This window comes from Dysidea avara, chromosome 3 (genome assembly GCF_963678975.1).
Source record: "Dysidea avara chromosome 3, odDysAvar1.4, whole genome shotgun sequence".
Classification (NCBI taxonomy): domain Eukaryota; kingdom Metazoa; phylum Porifera; class Demospongiae; order Dictyoceratida; family Dysideidae; genus Dysidea; species Dysidea avara.
In genome coordinates this window covers 2,211,140-2,235,919 of record NC_089274.1, presented here as the reverse complement: position 1 = coordinate 2,235,919, position 24,780 = coordinate 2,211,140, and the positions used below count along the sequence as shown (strand labels likewise).

Genomic DNA, 24,780 nt, shown 5'->3' with positions numbered 1-24,780 from the left:
TCTTGATATCTTGGGGGAGCCCTGATGGTGCGTCCTGTTGAAGTCACAACTGATGGAGGTGGGCTATTAACTGATGGAGGTGGGTTATTGGATTGTTCGACTGTCTCTAGTTCTCCAGGTTGTGCCTCCACATCATCATCGTCATCTACACTGGTTGCAGATGGGAGTTGGAAAGTCTTTTTAAGGTGTCTACGGTTTCGTCTATATTCTCGACCACCTGGTCCTTCTACTATGTATGACCTTGGTGTTCCAGCTAGTTTTATCACTCTTCCCTGAACCCACTCTCCATTCATCTGAATTCTAACCGAGTCATTTGGTTGTAGTTTAGGAAGGTCTTTAACACCCTGGTTGTAGTATTTTCTGTTAACTTCCTTTGCTTTCTGGATTGATTCCATGACTTTCTTTGGTTCTATTGTTTTCGGAGCTAGCAGTTCTGGGATGCATGGTAGCACAGAGTTCAATCGGCGATCCATTGCTAATTGTGCTGGAGAACCAATACTCTTCACTGTGGAGTTTCTGTATTCCAACAAGCTGAGGTAGGGGTCCTTTCCGTCTGCTTTGGCTTTTTTCAACAATTGTTTGATGATTTGAACTGATTTCTCTGCTAGGCCATTGGCCTGTGGGTGGTATGGACTTACAGTGATGTGCTTGAATCCCCAAGTTCTGCTAAACTCTTTGTATTCTGCTGCAGTGTACTGGGGCCCATTATCACTTTTGACTGTTGTTGGTATGCCGTGGCGAGCAAACACGGATTTAGTACACTCAATTACTTTTTTACTTGAGGTGTTGGACAGCTTGGCTATTTCTATGTACTGTGAATAGCTATCTACGATCAGCAAAAAGTCTTCTCCGTCCAGACTAAACAAGTCCGTTGACACCAACTCCCAAGGTCTGGTGGGCATCTCACTGGGTATCATGGGCTCTTTGGAGTTTGATGGCTGATATTGTAAGCAGATGTCACATGTGGATACAAGTTCCTCAATGTCTCTTGACATTCCTGGCCAGAAAAAACATTTTTTGCCCTCTGTTTGCATTTGACCACCCCCAGGTGGCTTGTGTGAATCTTTGCCAGCATATCTTTTCTCAGAGTACTTGGTATCATTATCTTTTCCCCTTTGAGAAGAATTCCATCAGCTTCACTTAGTTCCTCTCGAAAAGTCCAATAGGGCTTGAGGTCATTAGAAACTTGAAATCGATTAGTGGGCCACCCACATTTGATGGTGTCTTGTAGTTTGAGCATAACAGGATCATTTGCTGTTGCCTGTCGTATTACTTCTAACTTGGCATCTGATACTGGAAGGTTACTGATCACTTGATTTACTGCACAGACCAGGTCCTCACCAAGATCTTCTGAAGGGGGCTCATCCTCAAGATAGGCACGCGATAGAGTGTCAGCTATTAACATTTCTTTATCTGGTTTGTATTTTAAAGTAAAACTGTACTTTTGCAATTGTAGAAGCATTCTCTGCAGTCTTGGTGGTGTAGCCGACAACTGTTTTTTGGTAATTGCTTCTAGTGGTTTGTGGTCAGACTCCACTGTCACCTCTGTCCCATAGACATACTGTTGAAAGCAAAAACTACTGCTAGTAATTCTTTTTCAATTTGATCATACCTTGTTTCTGCCTCGGTGAGAACCCTGGAGGCAAACGCAACAGGTTTATCATCTTGCAGAATGGCAGCCCCTAGTCCAGACTGTGAAGCATCACATGATATGGTCACAGGTTTTGCTACGTCAAAATATGCTAGTGCAGGATGTTTAGATAAGATCTCTTTGACTTTGCAAAACGCTCTTTCTTGGGGCTCCATCCATTCAAACATGATCTCTGACTTCAGCAATTCTCGGATCGGTTGGATTACGGTTGACATGTTGGGAATGAACTTTGACAGGTAATTGATTGTTCCAAGTAACCTTTCCACACCCTTTCTGTCATATGGTGGTGGCATATTTGTGATTGCTTTGACCTTCGAAGGGTCTGGTTGAACACCAGTAGCATTGAGAATGTGACCAATGTAGGATACCTCTGAAACTCCAAATAGGCACTTATCTTTGTTCAAAGTGAGGTCGATCTCTTCACATCTCTTTAGTACTGCCGTTAACGTGCTATCATGCTCTTCTTGGTTGGTGCCCCATACAAGAATGTCATCAATATCAGTTTCTACCCCTGGCAGGTCACCAAGCAGTTGACTCATTCTCTTTTGAAAAACCTCTTGGGCTGACTTGATTCCAAAAGGCATCCGCATAAAACAGTACCTACCAAATACGCTGTTAAAAGTGGTCAGCAGTTGGCTCTCTTCTGATAATGGGTATTTACCAATAGCCATGGTTGGCGTCCAGCTTGGTAAAAACATGAGCTCCTGATAATCGGGTAGTTATGTCCTCAAGGGTTGGCAACTGAAAATGTTCTCGGCGAATAGCATTATTGAGAGGCCTGGGGTCGAGACAGACACATAGTTTCTTTAACTGTGGTTTTTCAATTACAACAAGGGAGTTCACCCAGTCTGTGGGCTGATCCACCTTTCTTATTACACCCATTGCTTCCATTTCATTTAGCGTTTGTTTTAGTCTGTCCCTTATGGCCACAGGGTGGTTTCGACATGGTGTTATGACTGGGATGACTGATGGATCTGTTTGAATGTGGTAAGGTGCCTTGAGACAACCCAAGCCTTTGAATAACTTCGGGTACATCATGATAAGTTGATCTGAAGCTGAACCCTGCATTATATTTAACACAATCTTGATTATACCCAACTCCTGAGATGCTGATAGGCCCAGAATTGGGTCTTGTGTTGTGTCCACCACATAAAAGAGCAATTTCTTCTGTCTGCAGCTTAGATGGCTGCGCCCTAACACTTTCAGATTCCCACCACTGTAACTTGTGAGTTTAGTGTTGCACCTCTTGAGTGGTGATTGGGTGGTCAACTTATGATACACTGAAACTGGTAAGATGTTCACTTGTGATCCAGTGTCAACTTTGAATTAATTGGGGTGCCCTCTACTGGGAGTGTTGTGTAGCAGTCATTGTTTGAAATTTCTGTATCATTCTTGATGGCATCAATGAACAAAGATTCCCCACCATCTGAGTCACTGTGGTATTCACACCGTTCAGCCTGTTCAATAGCATCAATTTTGTGGGGAGCACTTCTGCAGAGCTTTGCAAAATGGTTGAATTTGTTACACTTGAGGCACTGCTTACCATACGCAGGACATTGCTTTCTGGGGTGCGCAAGACCACAATTACCACATGTACGTTTTTGCTGTGTGAGCTCTTCTGGGGGCTTCCTGGCAACTCTGGACTGGGTGTTGTGACGATTGTTGTACTTCTGTTTCAACCCAAAAACTTCTGCACTTGTTTCAGCAATGTATTGGGAGCTCTTCTTGGATTCTGCATCTGCGCGGCAAATTGATATGGCTTTTTCCATCAACACGCAGCAGCCGCTGTCGTACATCTTCTGAACATGTGCCACAAACAATTCTGTCTCTAATCAATTGATCTTCTAAATTGCCAAATCCACAATTCTTTGCGATTAGTCTTAGCTCTAGCACATATTGATCAACTGTCTCCTCCTTACTTTGGGCTCGCGTGTTGAAACGGTATCGCTCAATAGCGACATTCTGTTTGGGTTTACAGTACACTTCGAATTTGGCAAATAAGACTTCGATCTTGTCCGTTTCTTCCTCCGTCAATTGCATCGTGTTGTACACGTCTCGCCCAGCCTGGCCTATGGTGTAGAGGAAGGCGCTGCACTTCTCCCTTTCAGTTTTCTTGGGCATACTCAATTCGATAAACAGTTGCATCGTCTGCTTCCACTGCCGCCATCTCTCCACAATGGTGATTGGCCCATTGGTACACAAATCCAATTCTCCCGGTGGTTTCAAATTATCCATGATGAGAATAAGAGTTTGATCCCACTTCTGACACCATGTAAAGTTCTGACAAACAGTTGATGAATAAAGATTGGATCAGATAAAACGTGCTCACAACAAAATCACAAGTCTTACAACAACTGTGCACGTGCATGCAAAAACTCTAATTATAGTGCGGTGCAAGTTCTAAATATAGTACAACCTTGTGTTTATTGTGATGTACAACAGAATTCTTACTGAAACATAAGTGCCCAGGTTTCCCGTTCTCTATTCGATTCTCCGTAAGGCCCAGGATGGGCGGCGTCCGCTTCCTTAGTCTATTTGGAGGCGATTGTAGCATCCACATACTTTCTTTGACGATTAACTGGGCTCAACTACAAGCACATAAGGTGTCCCTATAGTTCTACCTATCGATTACACTGATGAACTCACAACACACGTGATCTCCTGAGATTTCAACTGCAATTTATGTGCTTGGAGTAGTGGGGTAGACTGGGGTAGACCGCCTGAACATACTAAACTTGAAGTGCACTTTCGAATGATATTTGTTAAAACTTCGCCAAACGCTTGGTTATACTTTCAGTACAAATGTATGCGCTCACGTTTGCGTGTCCAACGTCCTCTGGTCTGTCGCTGCCGAACCTATTTTAGGTGCTTATAAGTGTCCCAGGGTCTGGTCTGTGTAGTATTCAGGACTTGTGCTTAGGAATGTGTAATTACACTACAGCTTGCATTAACAACTATAGTAAGAGATCACGAATAGTGAAGAATCCAATCATGACAGTGATGCCTTTAGGAGTTACTTTCTATGGGCGGTTGATGTTTAGGCTGTGGAGGTGATAATTCTACTTTCCAAGGGAAGGTGTCTATTACACACATATGTTAAATGAAAAATCATCCCTGGTTCATTCACCCTGACACAAGAAGAACTCACGCAACTTTTGTTTTGTGACTTTTGTCCCAGTATTTACTCAGTTGTGCAGCCACGATGCATTTAATTGGCAATACTGCGATTTAATTAGATGCACCAGTTTTTGGTAATGGTGGCACAAGTCCTTGATTCTAGACAGACCATACCCTATTTTTTGGGGCACTTATAGGAACCTAAAATAGGGTCAGTGGTGCCAGACTAGAGTAGTTTTATATAATTACCTGACTGCTGTATTAGAGTATCTCGATCTTTTCACCAAAATCATAATTCAGAACAACGCTATAAGTGTTGCTGTCATGTTTAAAATATGTCCTGTTCCTTGATAAATTCCAGATTCTGGAAACCTGAAGTTTCAATTTCTTAAATGTGTAAAATCCAAAGGCAGAGTACAATATAACGGTCGACCCTCGGCCATTTTCCGACCAAGTGATGCTGTTGACCGATCAATGTAGCCGTTGGTCGGCCATTTGTGCCTTACAACTGTAATTCTATATTATTAGTCTTTATAACATGTAATATTATAGTTATTATTATTGTCGTATCGTTAACTTTCCTTACCGAAGCTATTTAATCACTACGTGAAGTCTCGATCCCGTCGAAGCATCGACTCGATGCGCATGCGTAAGCTAGAGCACTGCACCTCGTATTTACCCAAAGTATCGATTGTGGGTTACTGTCGATGTTGTGAAGAAGCGATCACTACACTGACTACACGAGTGCCACCTTCCAAGAGAAGACAAGAAAGTAATGTTTGCGAAGTGGAGGTACGATATTAAGTATAAGATGGCCATTTCGTGGTTATAATCTGTAGAGATGCAGTGGCTGGAGAAAGTGGAAAAGTCACGTGATAAAAGTGTTCTGCACGCGGAAAGTTCGAGAGTAAGTATTGATCTATTGCTATTCACAAGAGAAACTTTAGCAATAGCTAGTTGATAATTCAATCTGTGCTGGCTCAACACCACTTGTAACAAAGTATTTAGCCTAGCTAAGTCTACAAACTGGCTGTACAATACATTGATTCATAGTTTTTTTTGTAAAATATGTATGCAGCAACACAAATTTTGTACACGTATTACTAATAAACAATTAATTCTCTGTAAAATGCATGTGCATGAAAGTAGCTGAAAGTGGTCTCAAATTCAATCTTGGAGTGATCCTTTTTCAAAAATTTCCTGGGGGGGGGCACACCCCCAGACCCCCCTAGAAGGCTTGTGCTTCACACTGCAGAGTGTGTTTTGCACACTAGGCTAGTACACCTCTATCTTATGGCCATGCAATTTCAGAAATGGCCAATCAAATTACTTTTGATTGGCCATTCTGTCTGAGCAATAATTTTCCTTTATATTGTACACTGAAAGGGGTTTCCTGAAACCCCTGGAAACCCCCTCGGTATGTCCCTGCTGCAGCCCCCTGTATTTATATTGTATTATTGCCTTAATAATATTAAAGATGTCTCTCATCACATTGTCATGTACTACTTAAATGGTTAGATTGTGCTTGTCAGAAACAATGCCAGATGTCATACAGGGACTGATACCACTTTGTTATCCACAAGGTAGGCCAGGCAAACTTGATTGCTTGTTTCTCATCCACAGATTTCCTTGCAGGCGGGAGGTCATTTTTCATTGTTCATAAATACTCCAAATCAACCTGTCCGTTACTATAAAGGTTAATTTAAGAACTAGTATTATGTTTTACCACTGTTTCTGAGGTGCAAATGACATTTGCTGTGCTGTAAAATGATAGCCAGCCTTTTTAGTATCAAAATACGTGTGCATGTGATTGATAACAGCAATAATGAAATTTGAGGCAGTGAGGTAAAAAGGAATGTGGTGGGGATGAGAAACAATTAATAATGTTTGCACAGCCTAATCATGGTTTGGTAAAATATATACCTGTTTGCAAGTAGACATTCCGTGCACATCAATCCTTTTGTCTGAGTAACAAAAGACAGTTACTGTACATTGCTTAGTAGGATTTTTGGAGTAACATCTCTCAGGGATGATATCGCCTCACTCAGATCCACCACGGTGATGGTTGTAGACTTTTCAGTGGATTATCCAAGTGATGCAGTAATCACCTCAAGTTTCTTGCTACATCATTACTATTAGTGCATGTTGCACTTTTTTTTTTGCTGTATTATTCTCAAAGGTTTCAGGTGTTACACAATGATCAGTAATACCATATAGAGGGAAACTTTGGTGAATTTGGCAATTCGCTACAAATTCGCCAAACACGTAGCATCTGAGATTATAGCTATAGATTGAGCTTGAATTCGCCTAAGTTTATTTCACCAAACGTGATTTAGCTTGCTATTCGCCAAAGTTTACCCCCGCCAAAGTTTACCCCCGCCAAAGTTTCCCTTTATACAGTATGTGATGGCTTAAATTTACCTAAGTGAAATGTTTTCAGGCACAAATGCATAAATTATTGACAATTTTATGCTGGTTGTGCTAGTCTAAATTTGTGAATGCTAGCCATTCTCAAGTAGTAGTAGCTACTACAATTGCCTCAAAATGCTTATCCCCATCATTTGCCTGGACCCCCTAATCAGTATCATATTGGTGCCATGAGGCAAAATAGAAGCTGCTTGTTCAAAAAATGCAGGTTGCCTATACATACTAATGGACGTTTAATCCCTACTTCTGTCTATACCCATGACTGAATTAGGGATTAAAGTGTCCACTAGTATATCTTCAGGTGTAGGCACCTCCCTTGTTTCACTACGTTGTAACATGTTTCCACATTTCTGTTGTGTTGTTGTTGAAATGTATTAGTTTTTTGAGTGGTAATGCAACTGCAAATGCCTCAAAGTGAAGGGAGAACATACAAATGTAATTGTACATTTTTGTTTCTGTATTATTATTATTATTGTACTGTTTGTGTTTCTGAAAAGTCCAAAACAAATGAATTATGGGTAAAATTTGGGGCTTCTGCCTCAAGAATTCCTAAACGGAGTTTGCTTAATTTGGTATGCTTGTGCAAGAAAGTGGACACGTTTGTACTTAACAACCATCTAATTAGGAGACGGGAGCACAGAACTATGTACATATGTCTTGTTAGTAATCACTAGTGTAATAACAAACATCTTGATCACACAATATACCACTGTGTGTGTGAGGATGTAGATTACAAGTTTAATCTTTTCCACCACCAGATGTCATGGGGTAGGAGAGCAAGATTGTTACCAGTGTTTCTCTGGTGAACATTGTCAAAAGGTGTCTAGCCTGAAGGAGTGTCATATACAATCACTAGCTGGAAACCCGGAAGTGTTGGCAGAGTACTGGACTACCAACTCATCCTACATTCCCTGTCTCAGTATTCCTGCTGACTACCAGTATGATGTGTGGATTGTCACACACACACACACACACACACGCACACACAGAGGCAACACGTACACTTGCACACAAGCATATAATTGTCAGTTTCTCTATTGTGAATTTCATTGTGTGTCATCTTTCATTACAGTCCTGCATATCAGGATAAGATATTCCCACCAATTGAAGCAGCCATTAAACAGTTACACACTGTAGTCAAGAATGCTGAGATTGATGGGTATACAATTGTTTATGGAGTGGGAGCAACCAATTTGCTTTATGTGGCTATCATTGCTCTGTCAAGGAGTATTATAAATGCAAGTACAGTTCATCAGTTATCCAAACTTAGAATTAGATTCAGATAAGCGAATTTGCTCAGTAAACTAAGCTAATTCCCAGGGGCGGCTCCAGGGGGTTTCTGAAGTTTCTGGAAACTGGTCACATTTAGATCATGATACTCTAATAGAGCAGTCAGTCACTTACTCACAGTATTCAGAGTAGTGTAGGCTCTGTGTAGCAAACTATGAAGTTGTGAATAAAGATTTTTATGTGCTTTATGAGTGGTACAAATACTATTTAGTGGAGAATAGCCATTCTTAGGAGGTGTCGACTTTTTTTTTTGTCTTCACCTAAAGTCTAGCTGTGCTTTTGATCAGAAACCAGTCACCAAAATCCTGGAGCCGCCTAAGATGCCAATATACAATGACTGTTGGATTAGCTGCTAATGTATGGTAAATGCATGTTCCATTAGAGTAAATGAATGGAGCATTGTATATAAATGAAGTCAGATAATCGAGGTACTAGGATAACTGAAATTTGGATAATGGTGGATGCATTGTGTTTTCTATATGTTAATTTTATAGTTAAACTGTTTGCCTACTGCTTCAAAGCAGTTTTATTTATAGATGGATTTGGCTATTTAAATAATGATAAGCAATTTACACTTCTGAGAAATGCTTGAGAACTTGTTTTCATGTGCTCCTGTCAAACTGTTAATGACTCATTAGGTTGCATGTCACAAGCTAGTGCTATTCATTACTGACTGTTACAATAATAACAGTATTGCTTGTACCCATCATGACGTGACAATTTCTTAATGTTGTTATAGAAATGTGTTAATGCTGGAAGGACTGACTGCCCATCAGCAGTAGATGTATTTGTACAGACACCATTTTATCCCGGCTATCCCCTCCTTATTGAGTATATCTCTACAACAAACTGGAACCCACAAGCAAACACTTCATCGGAATTCAGCATGGAAATCGTAACGTTAGTTACATTACTAATGTACAGTACTTTTCATGTATAACACAGACTACCGAACAATCCTGATGGTGAACCAAGGAAGCCACTGGTCAAGGACAGGTCTCATGTGATGTATGATATGGTGTACTATTGGCCTATGTTCACCAATGTTAGTGTGAAGATGTCAGAGGTATGTGTGCTCTGTGTGTGTGTGGTAAAATATATTACACAGGATGTGATTAAAATTCTTAAATTTTGTGTATAGCCATTTTGCTACAATGAAGTTTCCCCTGGGCACCAAAATGCCCTAATATGAACACCACTGGTGACAACGGTATCCATATTGGGACATTTTGGTGCCATGTGGACATTTCAGTTTTTACATTGTATTATACTTACATTATAGTCTAACCTCGTTATTGTCATTTATGTCCCTACCATTTTGTAGGGGTGCCATTTTGATAAGAAACTGATACATGTAGGTTACAGATTCTATTTTCACACATGTAGGATATAATGATTTTCAGTGCTTCCAAGCATGATGCTCTTGCGGGGTCCAGGTTTGGGTGGGGCTTGGTGAAGGATGTCGAGTTAGCAAAGAGTATGAATGACGTCAATGAAGCAATTGTATATACTATGCCAGAGGATGCAGTATTGAGGACATACAATACTATGAGCTCTATACTTAGTAAGTGTACTATGGAGGCTCTGGTGTGTTGTATTCATTCCATCATAGTAACTGTGATGTACAGAGGTCTGGTGCCAGAATAATGGCATGTGGCAATCCTAACTCAAGATTTTGTCTATACGTGCGTAGTTCATTTTATTGACTTCAAAATCAAGACACACAACACCCGTGAGTATATTGACAGGAAGAAAGAAAACGCAATTTTTGCACCTTCGTAGCTCTGTGCTGCCGTGATGAAACAAGACGATTTTTGCTGTGGACACTCCCTCCACCTTCAGCACTCCACATTCCAAATTAGAGCAAAATTGCTTCAAGCGTTCCCGAGATATGCGACTTCAAAAATGGCTGAGTTTCTTCGTTTTTTTTTCTTCTTATTTTTCTTCCTCTTTTTGCACACTTACAAAAACTGCTATAAAACGCGAACGCAATATCCGATTGCCTTGAAATTTGGCACACAGAAGGGGGGTATAAAGGTGCATCTCTGTACCAACTTTGGCTAGGATACGATAAACAGGAAAAGAGTTATGATCGATTATTCACGACAAATAACACCAATATGTTGTCACGCCTACAGGGTAAACCGCGTATGGGAAGAAGCTGAAAATCGGTGGGTGAATAGGTTAACTATTGAACCTCAAACCTTTTGTGGTTTGAAAGAAATCGAGCTAAAAACCAGGAAGATACAACGAAAAAACCAACAGTGTGTAACAATTATGCAATCAAGATTAGCTAATGAAAACGACTACTTGCTACGCCTACCAGATAAACCGCTAGGGCGAATGCTTTGAAAATCTAGGGCGAATGCTTTGAAAATCGCTGTATAGAAGGAGTAATCATCTTAGAAAGGCTCTTCAATGGTGTAGAAGAATCAGACTTAAAGCCACAGAGTTATAACATGAAATCCAACTTGGTGCAGCAAGTGCGAGATCGAGATACTCTAATAGAGCAGTCATTCTAATAGAACAGTCACCCTGAAGAGAATTCAAGAGATCAGCTAGAAAGAAGTAACCTGTATAGAGATCAGCTAGAAACAAGTCACCCTGTAGAGAGATCAGCTACAAACAATTCACCCTGTAGAGAGATCAGTTAGAAAAATTTACCTTATAGGGAGTTCATGCAACTATAGTTCAGCTACAAAGAAACTACCATGTAGAGAGTTCAACTACAAACAAATCGCCCTGTAGAGAGATCAATAGAAAAAGTTACCTTGTAGAGAGTTCAGCTACAAAGAAACCATCATGTAGAGAGTTCAGCTACAAACTAGTGACCTTGTAGAGACATCAGCTAAAATAAATTACCTCGTACAGAGTTCAGCTACAAAGAAACCATCATGTAGAGAGTTCAGCTTAAAACAAATCACCTGTAGAGAGTTCAGCTACAAACAAATCTCCCTGTAGAGAGATCAGCTAGAAGAAGTTACCTTGTGGAGAGTTCAGCTTCAAAGAAACCATCATGTAGAGAGTTCAGCTGCAAACAAATCACCTGTAGAGAGTTCAGCTACAAACAAATCTCCCTGTAGAGAGATCAGCTAGAAGAAGTCACCTTGTAGAGAGTTCAGATACAAAGAAACCACCATATAGAGAGTTCAGCTACAAACTAGTGACCTTGTAGAGACATCAGTTACCTTGTAGAGAGTTCTGCTACAAAGAAACCATCATGTAGATAGTTCAGCTGCAAACAAATCACCTGTAGAGAGTTCAGCTACAAACAAATCTCCCTGTAGAGAGATCAGCTAGAAGAAGATTCCTTGTAGAGAGTTCAGCTACAAACAAATCACCCTGTAGAAAGATCAGCTAGAAGAAGTTACCTTGTGGAGAGTTCAGTTACAAAGAAACCATCATGTAGAGAGTTCGCTGCAAACAAATCACCTGTAGAGAGTTTAGCTACAAACAAATCTCCCTGTAGAGAGATCAGATAGAAGAAGTTACCTTGTAGAGGGTTCAGCTACAAACAAATCACCCTGTAGAAAGATCAGCTAGAAGGGGTCACCTTGTAGAGAGTTCAGCTACAAACTAGTGACCTTGTAGAGACATCAGCTAAAAGAAATTATCTTGTAGAGAGTTCAGCTACAAAGAAACCATCATGTAGAGAGTTCAGCTGCAAACAAATCACCTGTAGAGAGTTCAGCTACAAACAAATCTCCCTGTAGAGAGATCAGCTAGAAGAAGTTTCCTTGTAGAGAGTTCAGCTACAAACAAATCGCCCTCTAGAAAGATCAGCTAGAAGAAGTTACCTTGTAGAGAGTTCAGTTACAAAGAAACCATCATGTAGAGAGTTCAGCTGCAAACAAATCACCTATAGAAGGTTCAGCTACAAACAAATCTCCCTGTAGAAAGATCAGCTAGAAGAAGTTACCTTGTAGAGAGTTCAGCTACAAAGAACCATCATGTAGAGAGTTCAGCTGCAAACAAATCACCTGTAGAGAGCTAAGCTACAAACAAATCTCCCTGTAGAGAGATCAGTTAGAAGAAGTTACCTTGTGGAGAGTTCAGCTACAAAGAAACCATCATGTAGAGAGTTCAGCTGCAAAGAAGTCACCCTGTAGAGAGATCAGCTAGAAGAAATTACCTTGTAGAGAGTTCAGTTACAAAGAAACAACCATGTAGAGAGTTCAGCTTCAAAGAAACCACCATGTAGAAAACTCAGCCATAAACAAATTGCCCTGTAGAAAGATCAGTTAGAAGAAGTTACCTTGTAGAGAGTTCAGCTACAAAGAAACCATTCTGTAAAGAGCTCAGCTGCAAACAAATCACCTGCACAGAATTCAGCTACAAACAAATCACCCTGTAGAGAGATCAGCTAGAAGAAGTTACCTTGTAGATAATTCAGCTACAAACAAATCACCCTGTAGAGAGATCAGCTAGAAGAAGTTACCTTGTAGATTGTTCAGCTACTAACAATTCACCCTGTAGAGAGGGCAGCAAGAAGAAGTCACCTTGTAGAGTGTTCAGTTACAAAGAAACCACCATGGAGAGTTCTGTAATAAATATATGTATTATATATATAATTTGTACATTTACTGATAAAATCAGAAAGATTTAAAGTACAACTGCTTCATCTTTTCTTCTTCCTGTGGTAAAGAAAAAAAAGACAGGTTAAAAAAGTTCCAAAGCCGGCCATAGGCCAGCTTTGTGGTATACAAATACAAAAAGAAATGAAATCTAATTCAAAACAGCCAAGCTGTAAAAAAACAGTGCGGCCCTCAAAAAGGCTATGGTGAAAAAAGATGTGAAATCCAAGGTGGCGGCCAAGAAATGGCTGTGATGGTAGGTTAATGGTAAAAATTTTAATAACGGCAATTTAGGTGAATTTTTTGCCAAGACCAAGCGGCACAAAAATTCACCTGAATTGTCGTTATTAAATTTTTTTACCATTAACCTACCATCACAGCCATTTCTTGGCCGCCACCTTAGATTTCACATCTTTTTTCACCATAGCCTTTTTGAGGGCCGCACTGTTTTTTTTACAGCTTGGCTGTTTTGGATTAGATATTACTTTACAGTAGAACCTCCATTAACCGGCACTCCTTTAAATGGACACCTCCTAATTACTGACAGTATGCCACCATAGACTCTGTATATTAGTGTATCACCAACCTCTGCACAACAGGCACCTCTATAATAGTGCTGAAACGAATATCTGATTTAGTATTTGAATAGTTTGAATAGTACAACAAGCGAATAATCTGAATAGTTTGAAATGTTTTGTTTGAATTTACATAACTTAATTTGTAATTCTCTATTTTAAATTCCATGGTATTATTTCAAATACACTACAATTACCTTTCACCACTGAAATAAGTGAAAATATAATTAGAATTAGATTAATTACAAGTGAAATTGAAAAATTCCTAAAATCCAGTTACAAATACTAAAATATACTGCAATTATTTGCTAAAGTTTAGTTGCTTTGTATTTAAATACTTACGGAGGTATTCAAATACTTGCACAACCAAGCGAATATCCGAGTCAATTGAACATTTGTTTCAGCTTTACTCTATATAACGGTTAACACACAACCAATGATATGAGTCCCCGGGCAATAAATCCTGGTACCTCCAAAGAATGGTTCAAGATTCAGTCCTTGAAGTTGACTATTTATACTAGACTTATAAGGTCGCACAAAATTGATTGAATGTTACTTCCTTTTTATGTTTTAATGTGGTGAACTATATACTTGAATTTGCAGGGCATGGAGTAGTACTAGCATGGAGTGCAAAGTAAAATAGTAGTTGATGTATATACTAAGTTTGTGCATCTTGACATAAATTGCTTGAGCACTGGCATGTCTACTGAACACTGTTTACTGTCACTGCTGCTTAATGGTAGTATGATTCCTTCTACGAAAATTGATGAGAAACCAGAGAACATAATTAACTTTTCATGGCCTATAACAATCTCTACACTATGACTATGTGCAAGCAACTCCACTTGAAGAGATGACAGGTGATTGCACGAATACTGACATGTCTTGGATCAGTAGCTCAAAGTGGGAGGATTTTGTACAATATTTAAAGAAATATTCAAGCTGAGGTTTTGAATAAATAAGTATGTTAACTATCTTGTGAACCTAAAGAAGCATTAGTTAGCTAGCTGTGTATTTTCTTCAATGGTTTAGTGCAACTAGCTAGCATGCAGCTACCGTGCAACTGATGCAGTATAGTGCTGAACCCTTTATTGCAGTGCTTAACTTGTAGTTTATAGAGTGTAATTGCTTCCTTGTGCTGACATCACGGTATCATCCATATTTTCTAAATGCAGAGATACTTCTTGTAGTGTTCTTTATTTGTAACACTGTGTAACAGGCTGAGCATAGCTGAAAACAAAGCATAATAGCCGCTTCACTTTTCAGTAATTGATAATTGGCAGGGGCGTACGCAGGAATTTTGAAAAGGGGTTTCCACTAAAGTTAATTGACTGTTATATTAGAGTAGTTTGTATTACCTGACTGCTCTATTAGAGTATCACGATCTTTTCACCAAAATCATAATTCAGAACAATGCTATAAGTATTGCTATCATGTTCAAACTGTTATTTAGGCCACTCCAAATGAGAGTGTAGTTTCCTGTCCTCCGCCTGCATCACGTCTGGGCACCCGCATTAAATGGTCATTATTGTCATTATTTTTCCAAAACCACTTCCTGTGCTGCTTTCAGGAACTTCTCATGGAGCCTTTTATTTTGCATTGCTAAATAGCACAATGAAACCTAAAATGAACGGTTCTAATGGTTGTTAAGCTTGCAAAAAAGTGCCTATGTTTCCACAGCTGATTGGAACACAACAATATTCCATATTAATAGGGAAGTGTTCCAGGGAGATCCACTGTCTCCCCTTTTGTTTAACCTAGCTATCAATCCATTGTTTGTTTTCCTTTCAAAATCAGAACATTGTGGGTACTCTGCTCAGTTATTTGCTCCCCATTCAACTGATTTACCTCCTCCTGGTGTATCTATTTATGTTCTTTGGTCTGATTCTTCTACAGACTCTCCTGCTGGTTGGTACAGAGCTAATGTCACCTCCTATTATTGTGATGGTTCCTGTAGTTTACATTGTGACAATGGTGATATAGAGCTGTCAGTGGATTTACATACTGTTGAGTGGTGTTTTGCTGGTTGTTACCGTAAGAACTTTCGAGTCGATAAACCAATTAACACCCAACCTTCAGCTTCTGTTAGGGCAGCTTTTGCTGAACCAAAGACTTGTTCCTCCAAAGTTCACAAGGCAAAAGGTTTTACTGATGATCTGACTGTCATTTCTAGTAAAGTTGACTCACATCAACTAACTCTTACTTCATTAGTGCTGAAAGCTGCTGACATCTGCTTTGAGTTTCAACCTCCCAAATGCGTATCCCTTCATTTTAATGGCCATCGTGTCGCGCCCACTACAGAGTTCTCAATGTTTACTGGTAATACTATCAATATCTGTAGTATTAACTGTACGAAATTTCTAGGCAAGACAATTGGTATTTCTCCCACTGCTACTCGTAAGCTGGCCTCTGACAATATCAAACAGCAAATCTTGTTGTATCTCCGACAACTGTTCTATTAGAAGAGAATACAAAGTGTGGATCCTTAATAACTTTGTTTCATCTGTACTTCACTGTCATATTGCTGTGGAGAGACTTACAGTGTCATCCATTCAATCTGCTCAATCATCTGTGCTGAGGTTTGTGAAATAGTGGCTAAATTTACCTCGTAATTGCACTCCAGGAACTGTTTTCCATCCTGATGTTTTAGACCTTCCTTTTTTGCCTCATCTCAAGGAATCTGCTAAGCTATCTTATATCCTGGCTGTTGAACGCTCTGTTGACCCAATTATTGTTGAATTACGGCATTCTCTCTTGTCTAATGACTTTCAGGATGCACCAGATGTTGTTTTTGATGCTCTTTCTGCTGCTAAATCTTCTGTTTCTAACATCCATTCCTCTACTTTTAAAAGCAAGGCTCGTACCAGTTTACAGTCCTCTCATGTTTGCTATTGGAATTCCACTCTTGAACTATTGACTGTACAGAATAAATTCCTGGATATAGTTACCCTAAAACAAAATTGTCCCTTGTGGAAGAGATTAATGTATGGTTTACCTGAAAAGCAACTTTCTTTTTTATTGCGTGCCAGTTGTGACACCTTACCAACACCTATGAATCTGGCTCGCTGGAATATAATCACTAGTACAGTTTGTACCCTTTGTCACTGTACTCAACCAACAACTAACCATATTTTAACTGGTTGTTCCGTCGCGCTTGATCAAGGTAGATACACTTGGCGTCGTGACCCTGTTCTGCAGGTTCTTGTTCGCAACTTTAAGAAGGATTTACCACCATGTTATAAGATTTATGCAGATCTTCCTGGCTACCAGGCAAGTGTTAGTCCCCCAAGTACTATTCCACCTCATATTACATCTACTTTAAGCAGACCTGATCTCGTGGTAGTTTCCACAGATTCCATTGCATTATTAGAACTCTCTGTAGTTACTAATACTGAACATCACCTTTTAGCTGCAAGGAACCGTAAAGAAGATCGCTATGGTTCATTACTGACTGACCTTCAACAGGCTAGATTTTCAGTTAATCTTGTGACAATTGAGGTTGGCTGTTTGGGCCATTTCATGCCAGAGACTGTCTCTAAACTAAGCGATGTATGCCATCTACCAAAGAATACTATTCGTTGTATTCTTCAGCAAGCAGCTCGTGTTGCAATCTCCTGTTCATACAGGATCTTTAACTCCCGTGCTTCCACTACTTGGGATATAGTTGATCTGTTTACCTGTTGAGAAGCCATGTATAATTGTTTAGTTTTGTATGTAGTTTATTTATTTTTTTGGTCTTGCCAGGGCTCCATACTTTTTAGTAATAACTTGGTAACCCTGAGACTGGACTCCTGACCTCTTTTGTAATTATTTGTTCATGTAATTATGACATTTATCTCTCATTTTCATGACCTTGAAATCCTTTTAAGATCGAGATACTCTAATAGAGCAGTCGAATCTTTAATAATGATAATAAGCCTCCCGCCAGCACCGAAAAATGAAAACCTCAGGATGGGAAACTACATTCTTATTTGGAGTGGCCTTAACTAATATAAAAGTTTAAAATGTGTCCTGTTCCATGACAGATTCCAATTTCTGGGAACTTGAAGTTTCAATTTCTTAATGTTTCAAGTGGTGTGTAAAATCCAAAGGGGTTTCAGAACTCCTCTCGGTACGCCCCTATTGGGGCAGAAGCAAATTAGTTTTATGATATATCTGGTACCATTCTTTATATCATGCGGTATGGCAATCATAATTATGTAACAAAGGAAACATTAGGGAAAATCTTAATATTTCATTTTACTTGTAAAATGAGATACATGTATGTGTGTAATGTAAACCTAATTTGTGACTGTACAATTGGTGGTGCATAATTAGAATTTAAACATAGGCAATAATATGGATGCTATTTTATCTGAACATCCAGATTTCAAATTTAGGAGTAGAGAAGTCAAGTAGTTAGTGCATATATGCTTGTATACTGTAAATTTGCAACTAACATAGAATTTACTTTACAGAGGAGGATCCCTCTCCTGTCACTGGCATGTTACCCTACCATGAATTTGGTCGTAAGAAGATTTTTACTGCATTCAGTCGTCTCTCTGAAGCCATGGAGAATTGTAAAATAATCAAGCTATTGAATGATGGTGAACACTCCCCTGGTGCTTATGCCTGGTTGAAATGTGCTGATGGAGTAAATTGTACTGAAAAGATAAAGGAGCTTGCTGGGATAGAAGGACTAGCTGGAACTGAATTTGGAGCCTCAGATAATTGTTAGTGGTCATGTAGTAAATAAGTGGATCAATTTCATGTGTGTCAAGATCACACAGATCCCAACTACATGTGTCAAGATCACACAGATCCCAACTACATGTGTCAAGATCACACAGATCCCAACTACATGTGTCAAGATCACACAGATCCCAACTACATGTTAAATCTTGTCCTATCAAACATTATGGTGGTACTGTTTAAGTAGGAATCCCCCAAAATGATGCATACTGGTATGCCTAAAATTCCATCATTAAAAATCATTCTAGAAACATCTTACACATTAAACTTTATGAATAATATTAGTCCATCTAATATCAAATACAGTGTGAAAAGCAAGAAAACACTTACTGGCCATTTCACTTTAGTTAACAATTTTAACTTAGATTCCTTGGCTCATGGTAAATATATGCCAAGTCAACAGACTTAATTTTTTTCTTTGATGTGGTGTACTGTACTGTAAATCAGTATTAAAATTTTGACGCAAAATATTTTCGTCACTGGCATAATTGACAAAAACATTTTGATGGATTAACTATACGATATTTGTATGCACAGATTATTCATATAGTTAATAATTAGTTGTTTTAAATTTTGTCGATACAGCCAGCGATGAAAAATTTTGTCGGCAAATTTTTCCTGATTTATAGTATAGGCATCCACTACTATATAGTGCAACAGAAGTGTCAGAAAAATGTAAGCTAGTGTATAGCTACTAGTTAGGGATCACTATGATCAAAAGTGCTAAAACATGATCATTATCTGATGATTTAATGCCCAATTATGATCTCTCTTGTCTCAGCACTTTTATTCTAATGGTACATATACAGTGTAGCTACGTATATAGTGTTAGTTGTAAAATTCCTTATACTTGTTATTAACTTTCTATTATGGCAGTTCATTACTTTGCATTAACTGATATTCAGCAACTTATTAGTGCATGACAACTACAATAGCAATTTTAATTTGTATCGTACAGGTAGGAATCACAAAGGTTTGAGCTTTTTTGTACAAATGTATCACCAGCAATTTTAATGTATAGGCTAACCAACTAACTAATGTTTTCAAGCAGGTATAACATGACTATAGTTAAGGCTACAGGCTTGACTTCTTCACTGTTCGATATTGCGTAGGTTTAAGACTTGCCTTTTTTGGAACACAGCAGCTACAGTACCTTTGTCCTCCATCGTGTCCCACTTCTTTCTCCATACGATTCGCTATATCATGAGAGTCATCAGTAATTTTTTCGTAGTGAATGGATTGATTGCAGAGGTGTTTCTCATACAGAACATAGCTGAAAACAAAGTGGAATGGCTACTTTGCTTTTCAGTAATTGATAACCAGGGCGTGCATTCACTTGCACAATTCATCTAATATGTCTGGCACCATTGATGCAATTTACTGGTTAATGGATTATGTTAAAATATTGAAGGAAATATTTTTAAAAAAAATTACGTTTGAGTAGGAGATCATGAAAGCATGGAATGAAACAAGGGAGGGATCATCTACACCTTCAGCTATTGGTGGCTATTATAGACAGGCTGTTTTAATATTATCATTACAAAAATGAAGCTGCAGGTGTAGATGACCTCCCTTGTTTCGTTGGTTTTTATTTCTATGAAATGTGTATATTCTTTTAGGTATAAACATGTCTAGGGTATCAAATAATGTGATGTTCATCCTTTTAATATACTAGAGAAGAAAATTAACTTGATTACTTGTACTAATTGTATTCTACATACTAATGTTATGTATGAATTGTCTTGTAGAAGCAAATAGTAAAACATTCATTAGAAAATGGTATACATAATATGCTTTGATCTTTGGAAGATAATGAGGTCTTTGACAAGCAGCCAGTATAAATCTCATTTTCTATCGCTTATTGCTATGCTCTCTACAGGCTAATATCTGAAAATGGGCCACGTGAAGATGCGTTCAACCATTCTATTCATTTTGTATGCCTGCTTAGAAGCATTCAATTTTGGGAAGTAAAGTTTGATATTTGTTACGATGAATGAACATGTCCAGAAATATCCTGTTTAGAGCCCATTTGTTTGTTTTCAGCTAAAATGTAGGCAAACTTTATTAAAGACCTGCTTCCTTGCAGAATGGTTATTTTATGTTATCTGTGTGGTCAGTATTTGCTCACATATTTGCAACTAGTAACCATTGTACTGCTGTGGCACTGTGATAAGTAACAACTTGTGATAACATAATCATCCACATCTCCAAACTGTTTATACATCTGTTATTTACACTGCTAGATATGATACCTTAGGCAATGGTGAGCAACAACTTGTCAATTTTCTTCTTGGCATTATATTTCCTTCACTATAGCTACCCAATTAAGTGTAACTTCAGAAAGCAGCAATAAGGTGCAAGCTTTGATTTCTTCTGCTCCTGGACAAAACTTTTTCAGCCATCTGTACTTATTGCTAAAACAATAATCACACAATGACTCCACCTATATACTCATATAAAGTGCCCCCATTGTTAGAGACCATGTCCTCAGATCTTTGTGTTACAATGTCAGCTTCACTTCAGTTTTGAAAATCCTCATGCTAGGTCTCTAACATACACATATAATATTTTTTTTGAATATATTAAATAATTGAAATGTTTTTTTGGTCTATTTGAATAGCAGTAGTACCTGCATGAATTCTTATCTGCACGGAATTTTCTGCTCTGTGATTGTCTGTTACAGACGTAAGAGTTTCAATGGTCATGGCATCAGTTGAGGTGGACATCTTGATCCAGAAGATCTCCAACTTGTGTAGTGAATTAATATAATACAACAGATATTATGAACTTGTGTTTTATTCATGTATAGCAAGATGACCACCATTATATTGTATTCTACTGTAGAGATTCCTTTTTTTTTTAATACTGTGCATGGGTACCTCCTTTCAGAGTATGCAGCTAGCTAGTAGCTAGGCTATAATATAAAAATAGGTTGACAAGTCTTTTCTACACTACTTAAAAAATAGCTGGCTGGTGAGTTTGTGGTTATGTACAGACACTTGTGGACTGGCACTAAAACTATATTGTAGAGGAGTGTGTACAACATGGTAGACATGGAAAACTAAAGCAAGGATGTCCAGCAGAGTGATCTTCACATAAGGCCACACCAAGTCAAACCTTAGTTTCTGGTCACCCGCCCACATGGTAAACCTGAAACCCTAGTTTATGAGGACTATTATTAATATTACAGGTGCTTAAGTGCACGTGACCCAGCAAGACACTTATTTTTTACTGCAAAAGATCGATATACTCTAATAGAGCATTCAGGGATTCCAATAGAGCAGTCACACTACTCTTAACTCTAATATTAGGTATATATTAGGTATATATGCCACACTAATAAAATGTTTCTAACTATAGCTAGTTTTGTCCTTGATTATATAGCTGTTTTACTAATGCTTCTGTAACTAAAGTAATTTCAGTAGCATTAACTACTAGTCCATGCAGATGGGCCATAGCTTTAACTTTATAATTCAAATGTAGTCCTCTAATGATTAGTCTAATTCCTTATCACTGAACACTACAGGGGTATGGAAAGCCGGCAACATTCAGTGAGCTTAAACTTAAACTTTTCCATAACTAAAATTAGATTGGCAAGTAGAAACCCTTATAGTTTAAACATTCCCAGATGATCACTAAAAAAACAGTAGTCTGGAGCACTCAATGACTCAAAACTTTGACAGTTACTTTTCTCAAGGTTACTGAATAGAAGGCTGGAAACACATAGCTAGTGGGCTAAGACTTTACATTTGAATGAAGAATTTCTGATGTGAAAATAGAAGTTAAATTTCATTGTGTATCATGATCATTTGAACAACTTAGCTATAAGTCATAGTAATACTTTCCTGACATAGCTAATGAGACATTTATTTCACTTGGAAAGCATAAGTAGCTACATGAGCAAAACATTTCCTATAGTATATTCTAAATAAATAAATATATATATACTTAAATGCTATACATCAGTGTATAGCTAGCCATGATCCATCAACAACTTTCCTAGTGCATTTTTTGCCGAAGCACAACTACTTATGTTGTTGCATGGTTAAGTATAAAATCAACATGAATTTGCTAAATTGAGCAAATAATAATACCATACAGTATATTGTCACAGTAGAGTCTATAGTCCTGAAGTCCTGATCATCCGCCCGCCCGCATCCATTTGTAGGCTTGGGAGTGACCAGAAACTAAGGTATGACTTGGAGTGGCCTAACTAATGTTTCTGCTTGTGAACAATTTTCTTAATGTGTTTGTCAAGTGCTCATCCAGAAGCATTAGAATGTCTTGAAATTATGTACATGTTGTGGAGCCTATCTATCTTTGTTATCAGCCCAAGGCCGAGGCATCTTAAGTAACCACCCGCCTCAATGGCGGATCCAGGATGGGGCAAATCCCCCCCTAACCGTGTGGAGGAGCCAGCCATACTTCTGATTAAAATAGCTACTAAACTTTGTCAGGCCAAGAAACTCATGAAAATATGCACATTTTACTAGCATTTATTACAAATTCACCTGAAACCAAAGTCAAACTAGCCGTGAAATTGTCTTTCAGCACCTTCGTACGTACTAAGCGCCTCTAAAATAATTATCGCGTTGCAGTTGTTTAAGACATTCAGGGCCTTAAAACAACTTTTAAGACTTTACAACTATCTGAAAAGGCCAAAATGGCAAAAATCAACAGTGAGACACTACTAAGAGGTGATTATTTGCTACTTCAAAAATGCAACCGCACGAACTAGAGAATCTGGCTCTCCCCAACCACTTACAACTTAGCCTGTTTGTGGCTTTGTGCCCCTCCCCTTGCCAACTCCTGGATCCGCCCCTGCGCCTATTGTAGCCAAGAAAGTAAGGACTTGACGGATTTCAAACTGAATAACATTGAATTAATAGATTTTCTTTTTGTCAACTAGAGAAGCAGAGCTGTTCGGATTAGTGAGGATCCACTGTATTGTTTTGCATGAAAAGGTAAGTACATTATATGGTTGAAAAGCAGCTAAAAGAGATGCAACCGATACGTGAGTATGGGTAAGCAAACAAATGATTCAAGCCACAAGACAGCCATCTTTCCAGCTTTATTAGCACCTTTTGAGTACACGATCAGAACCAACTTTCAAGGTATCAACCCCATTTTATTAAAGCAGAGTATATGCCATGCATTGCAGCAAAAAACAGAGTGTACCAGGGTTAAATTGAAGTCTGAATCATTTATTTGTGGTTCCTTTGCCTCTTAAAGTGGGTAAAGTATTTAAATGGCACTTGCTTTAGATGCTATAACTGGTTTCTGGGATGCGTAGAGAGCCTCATTTTGGCTTTGTAATCATCATTTGGAAAGAAGATGAGAGCACACAATTGGCTAACTTATGTAGAGTCAAGCTTTACCCCTATTTATACACCTTAAAATCTGAGTGAAGCAGCTTAAAAGATTGATGTATACTCTAACAGAACAATCATGCAAATATTCTAATAGAACAATCAAACCTGTCCTAGTGAATCCATTGATTATAATACAGAACCTAGATCAGTTACTCTAATAGAACGTACACTCCTTTGCAAAATACTCTAATAGAACACTCATTTGTACTGTTTGGATTAACAAGTGTTCAGATTACCGGAGTTTGACTGTACTTACAATACATCAACACTGAGGGGCCTTGATCTTCTCAAGTGCCAAAGGATACAAACATGTCGAGCAAGCACATAATCTATTTTATGGTATATATAATGTGACTGTTGTTTGAGTTGATTGGGTAAATGAACAAAGTTATGAAAATAGTGCATCTCAGTATTAAACACCTGTTTCAATCCTAAAAGAAGACTTAACTTTTATGTTCTTAAATTGGTTTACAAAATCATTTGGGCAATAGATCCTCGGCAGAAGTACACTTCGACAAGCCTAGAATTTTACTTGGGGCAGGATCTCTGCAAACAATCTCCATAATATATGTACCAGGTGAACCTATGGCCTATGCAACAGAGCTAGAGCCATACAGACTGCAAATTATATTATACATTTTATGGCCATGCAGTGATCATAAGCCTGTTGTGTTAACCATAAGCATAACCTATTTTGAAACTATCATTTTTATCTTGATGGAAGTAACAAAGCATGCTGATTCCAAATGTCAGATGAGGAGCGTATCCCAGTAACAATCATACCAGGGATGTTCTGGTAATGACTATAAGGTGCTAACATAGCTGTAAAGATGCCTATCTTAGGGCTTGGACATGTGTACATGTGTTTGCTTACATATACACAACCCTGCATACATGCATGAAGATGTAGAGTTTTAATAACTATCCTTCCCAGGGGCGGATCCAGACTTTTAAAAAGGGGGGTTCCACTTTGAAATTGCAACTTTAGCCTAGCTGTATAAGTTGAAAACCAAAAAAAAAAAAAAGTCATCACCTGCTGACAA

The 24,780-nt window shown here is 38.5% G+C and overlaps 1 protein-coding gene across 3 annotated transcripts in view; it reads left to right on the top strand.

The window, feature by feature from the left end:
- LOC136248841 (uncharacterized) overlaps positions 1-24,780 on the top strand; it is a 30,100-nt gene that overhangs the window by 1,409 nt on the left and 3,911 nt on the right. The window contains exons 2-8 of one of the 3 annotated variants that reach the window (XM_066040656.1): positions 7,954-8,133; positions 8,268-8,433; positions 9,225-9,385; positions 9,431-9,551; positions 9,872-10,049; positions 18,092-18,346; positions 21,049-21,208. In XM_066040656.1, the coding sequence (XP_065896728.1) occupies positions 7,954-8,133; positions 8,268-8,433; positions 9,225-9,385; positions 9,431-9,551; positions 9,872-10,049; positions 18,092-18,346; positions 21,049-21,134 (1,147 nt within the window). In that variant the 3' untranslated portion in view covers positions 21,135-21,208. Of the gene's footprint in view, positions 1-7,953; positions 8,134-8,267; positions 8,434-9,224; positions 9,386-9,430; positions 9,552-9,871; positions 10,050-18,091; positions 18,347-19,984; positions 20,995-21,048; positions 21,209-24,780 lie in introns of those variants that run through there. The other 2 variants (XM_066040657.1, XR_010697842.1) reach the window with 2 other exon arrangements.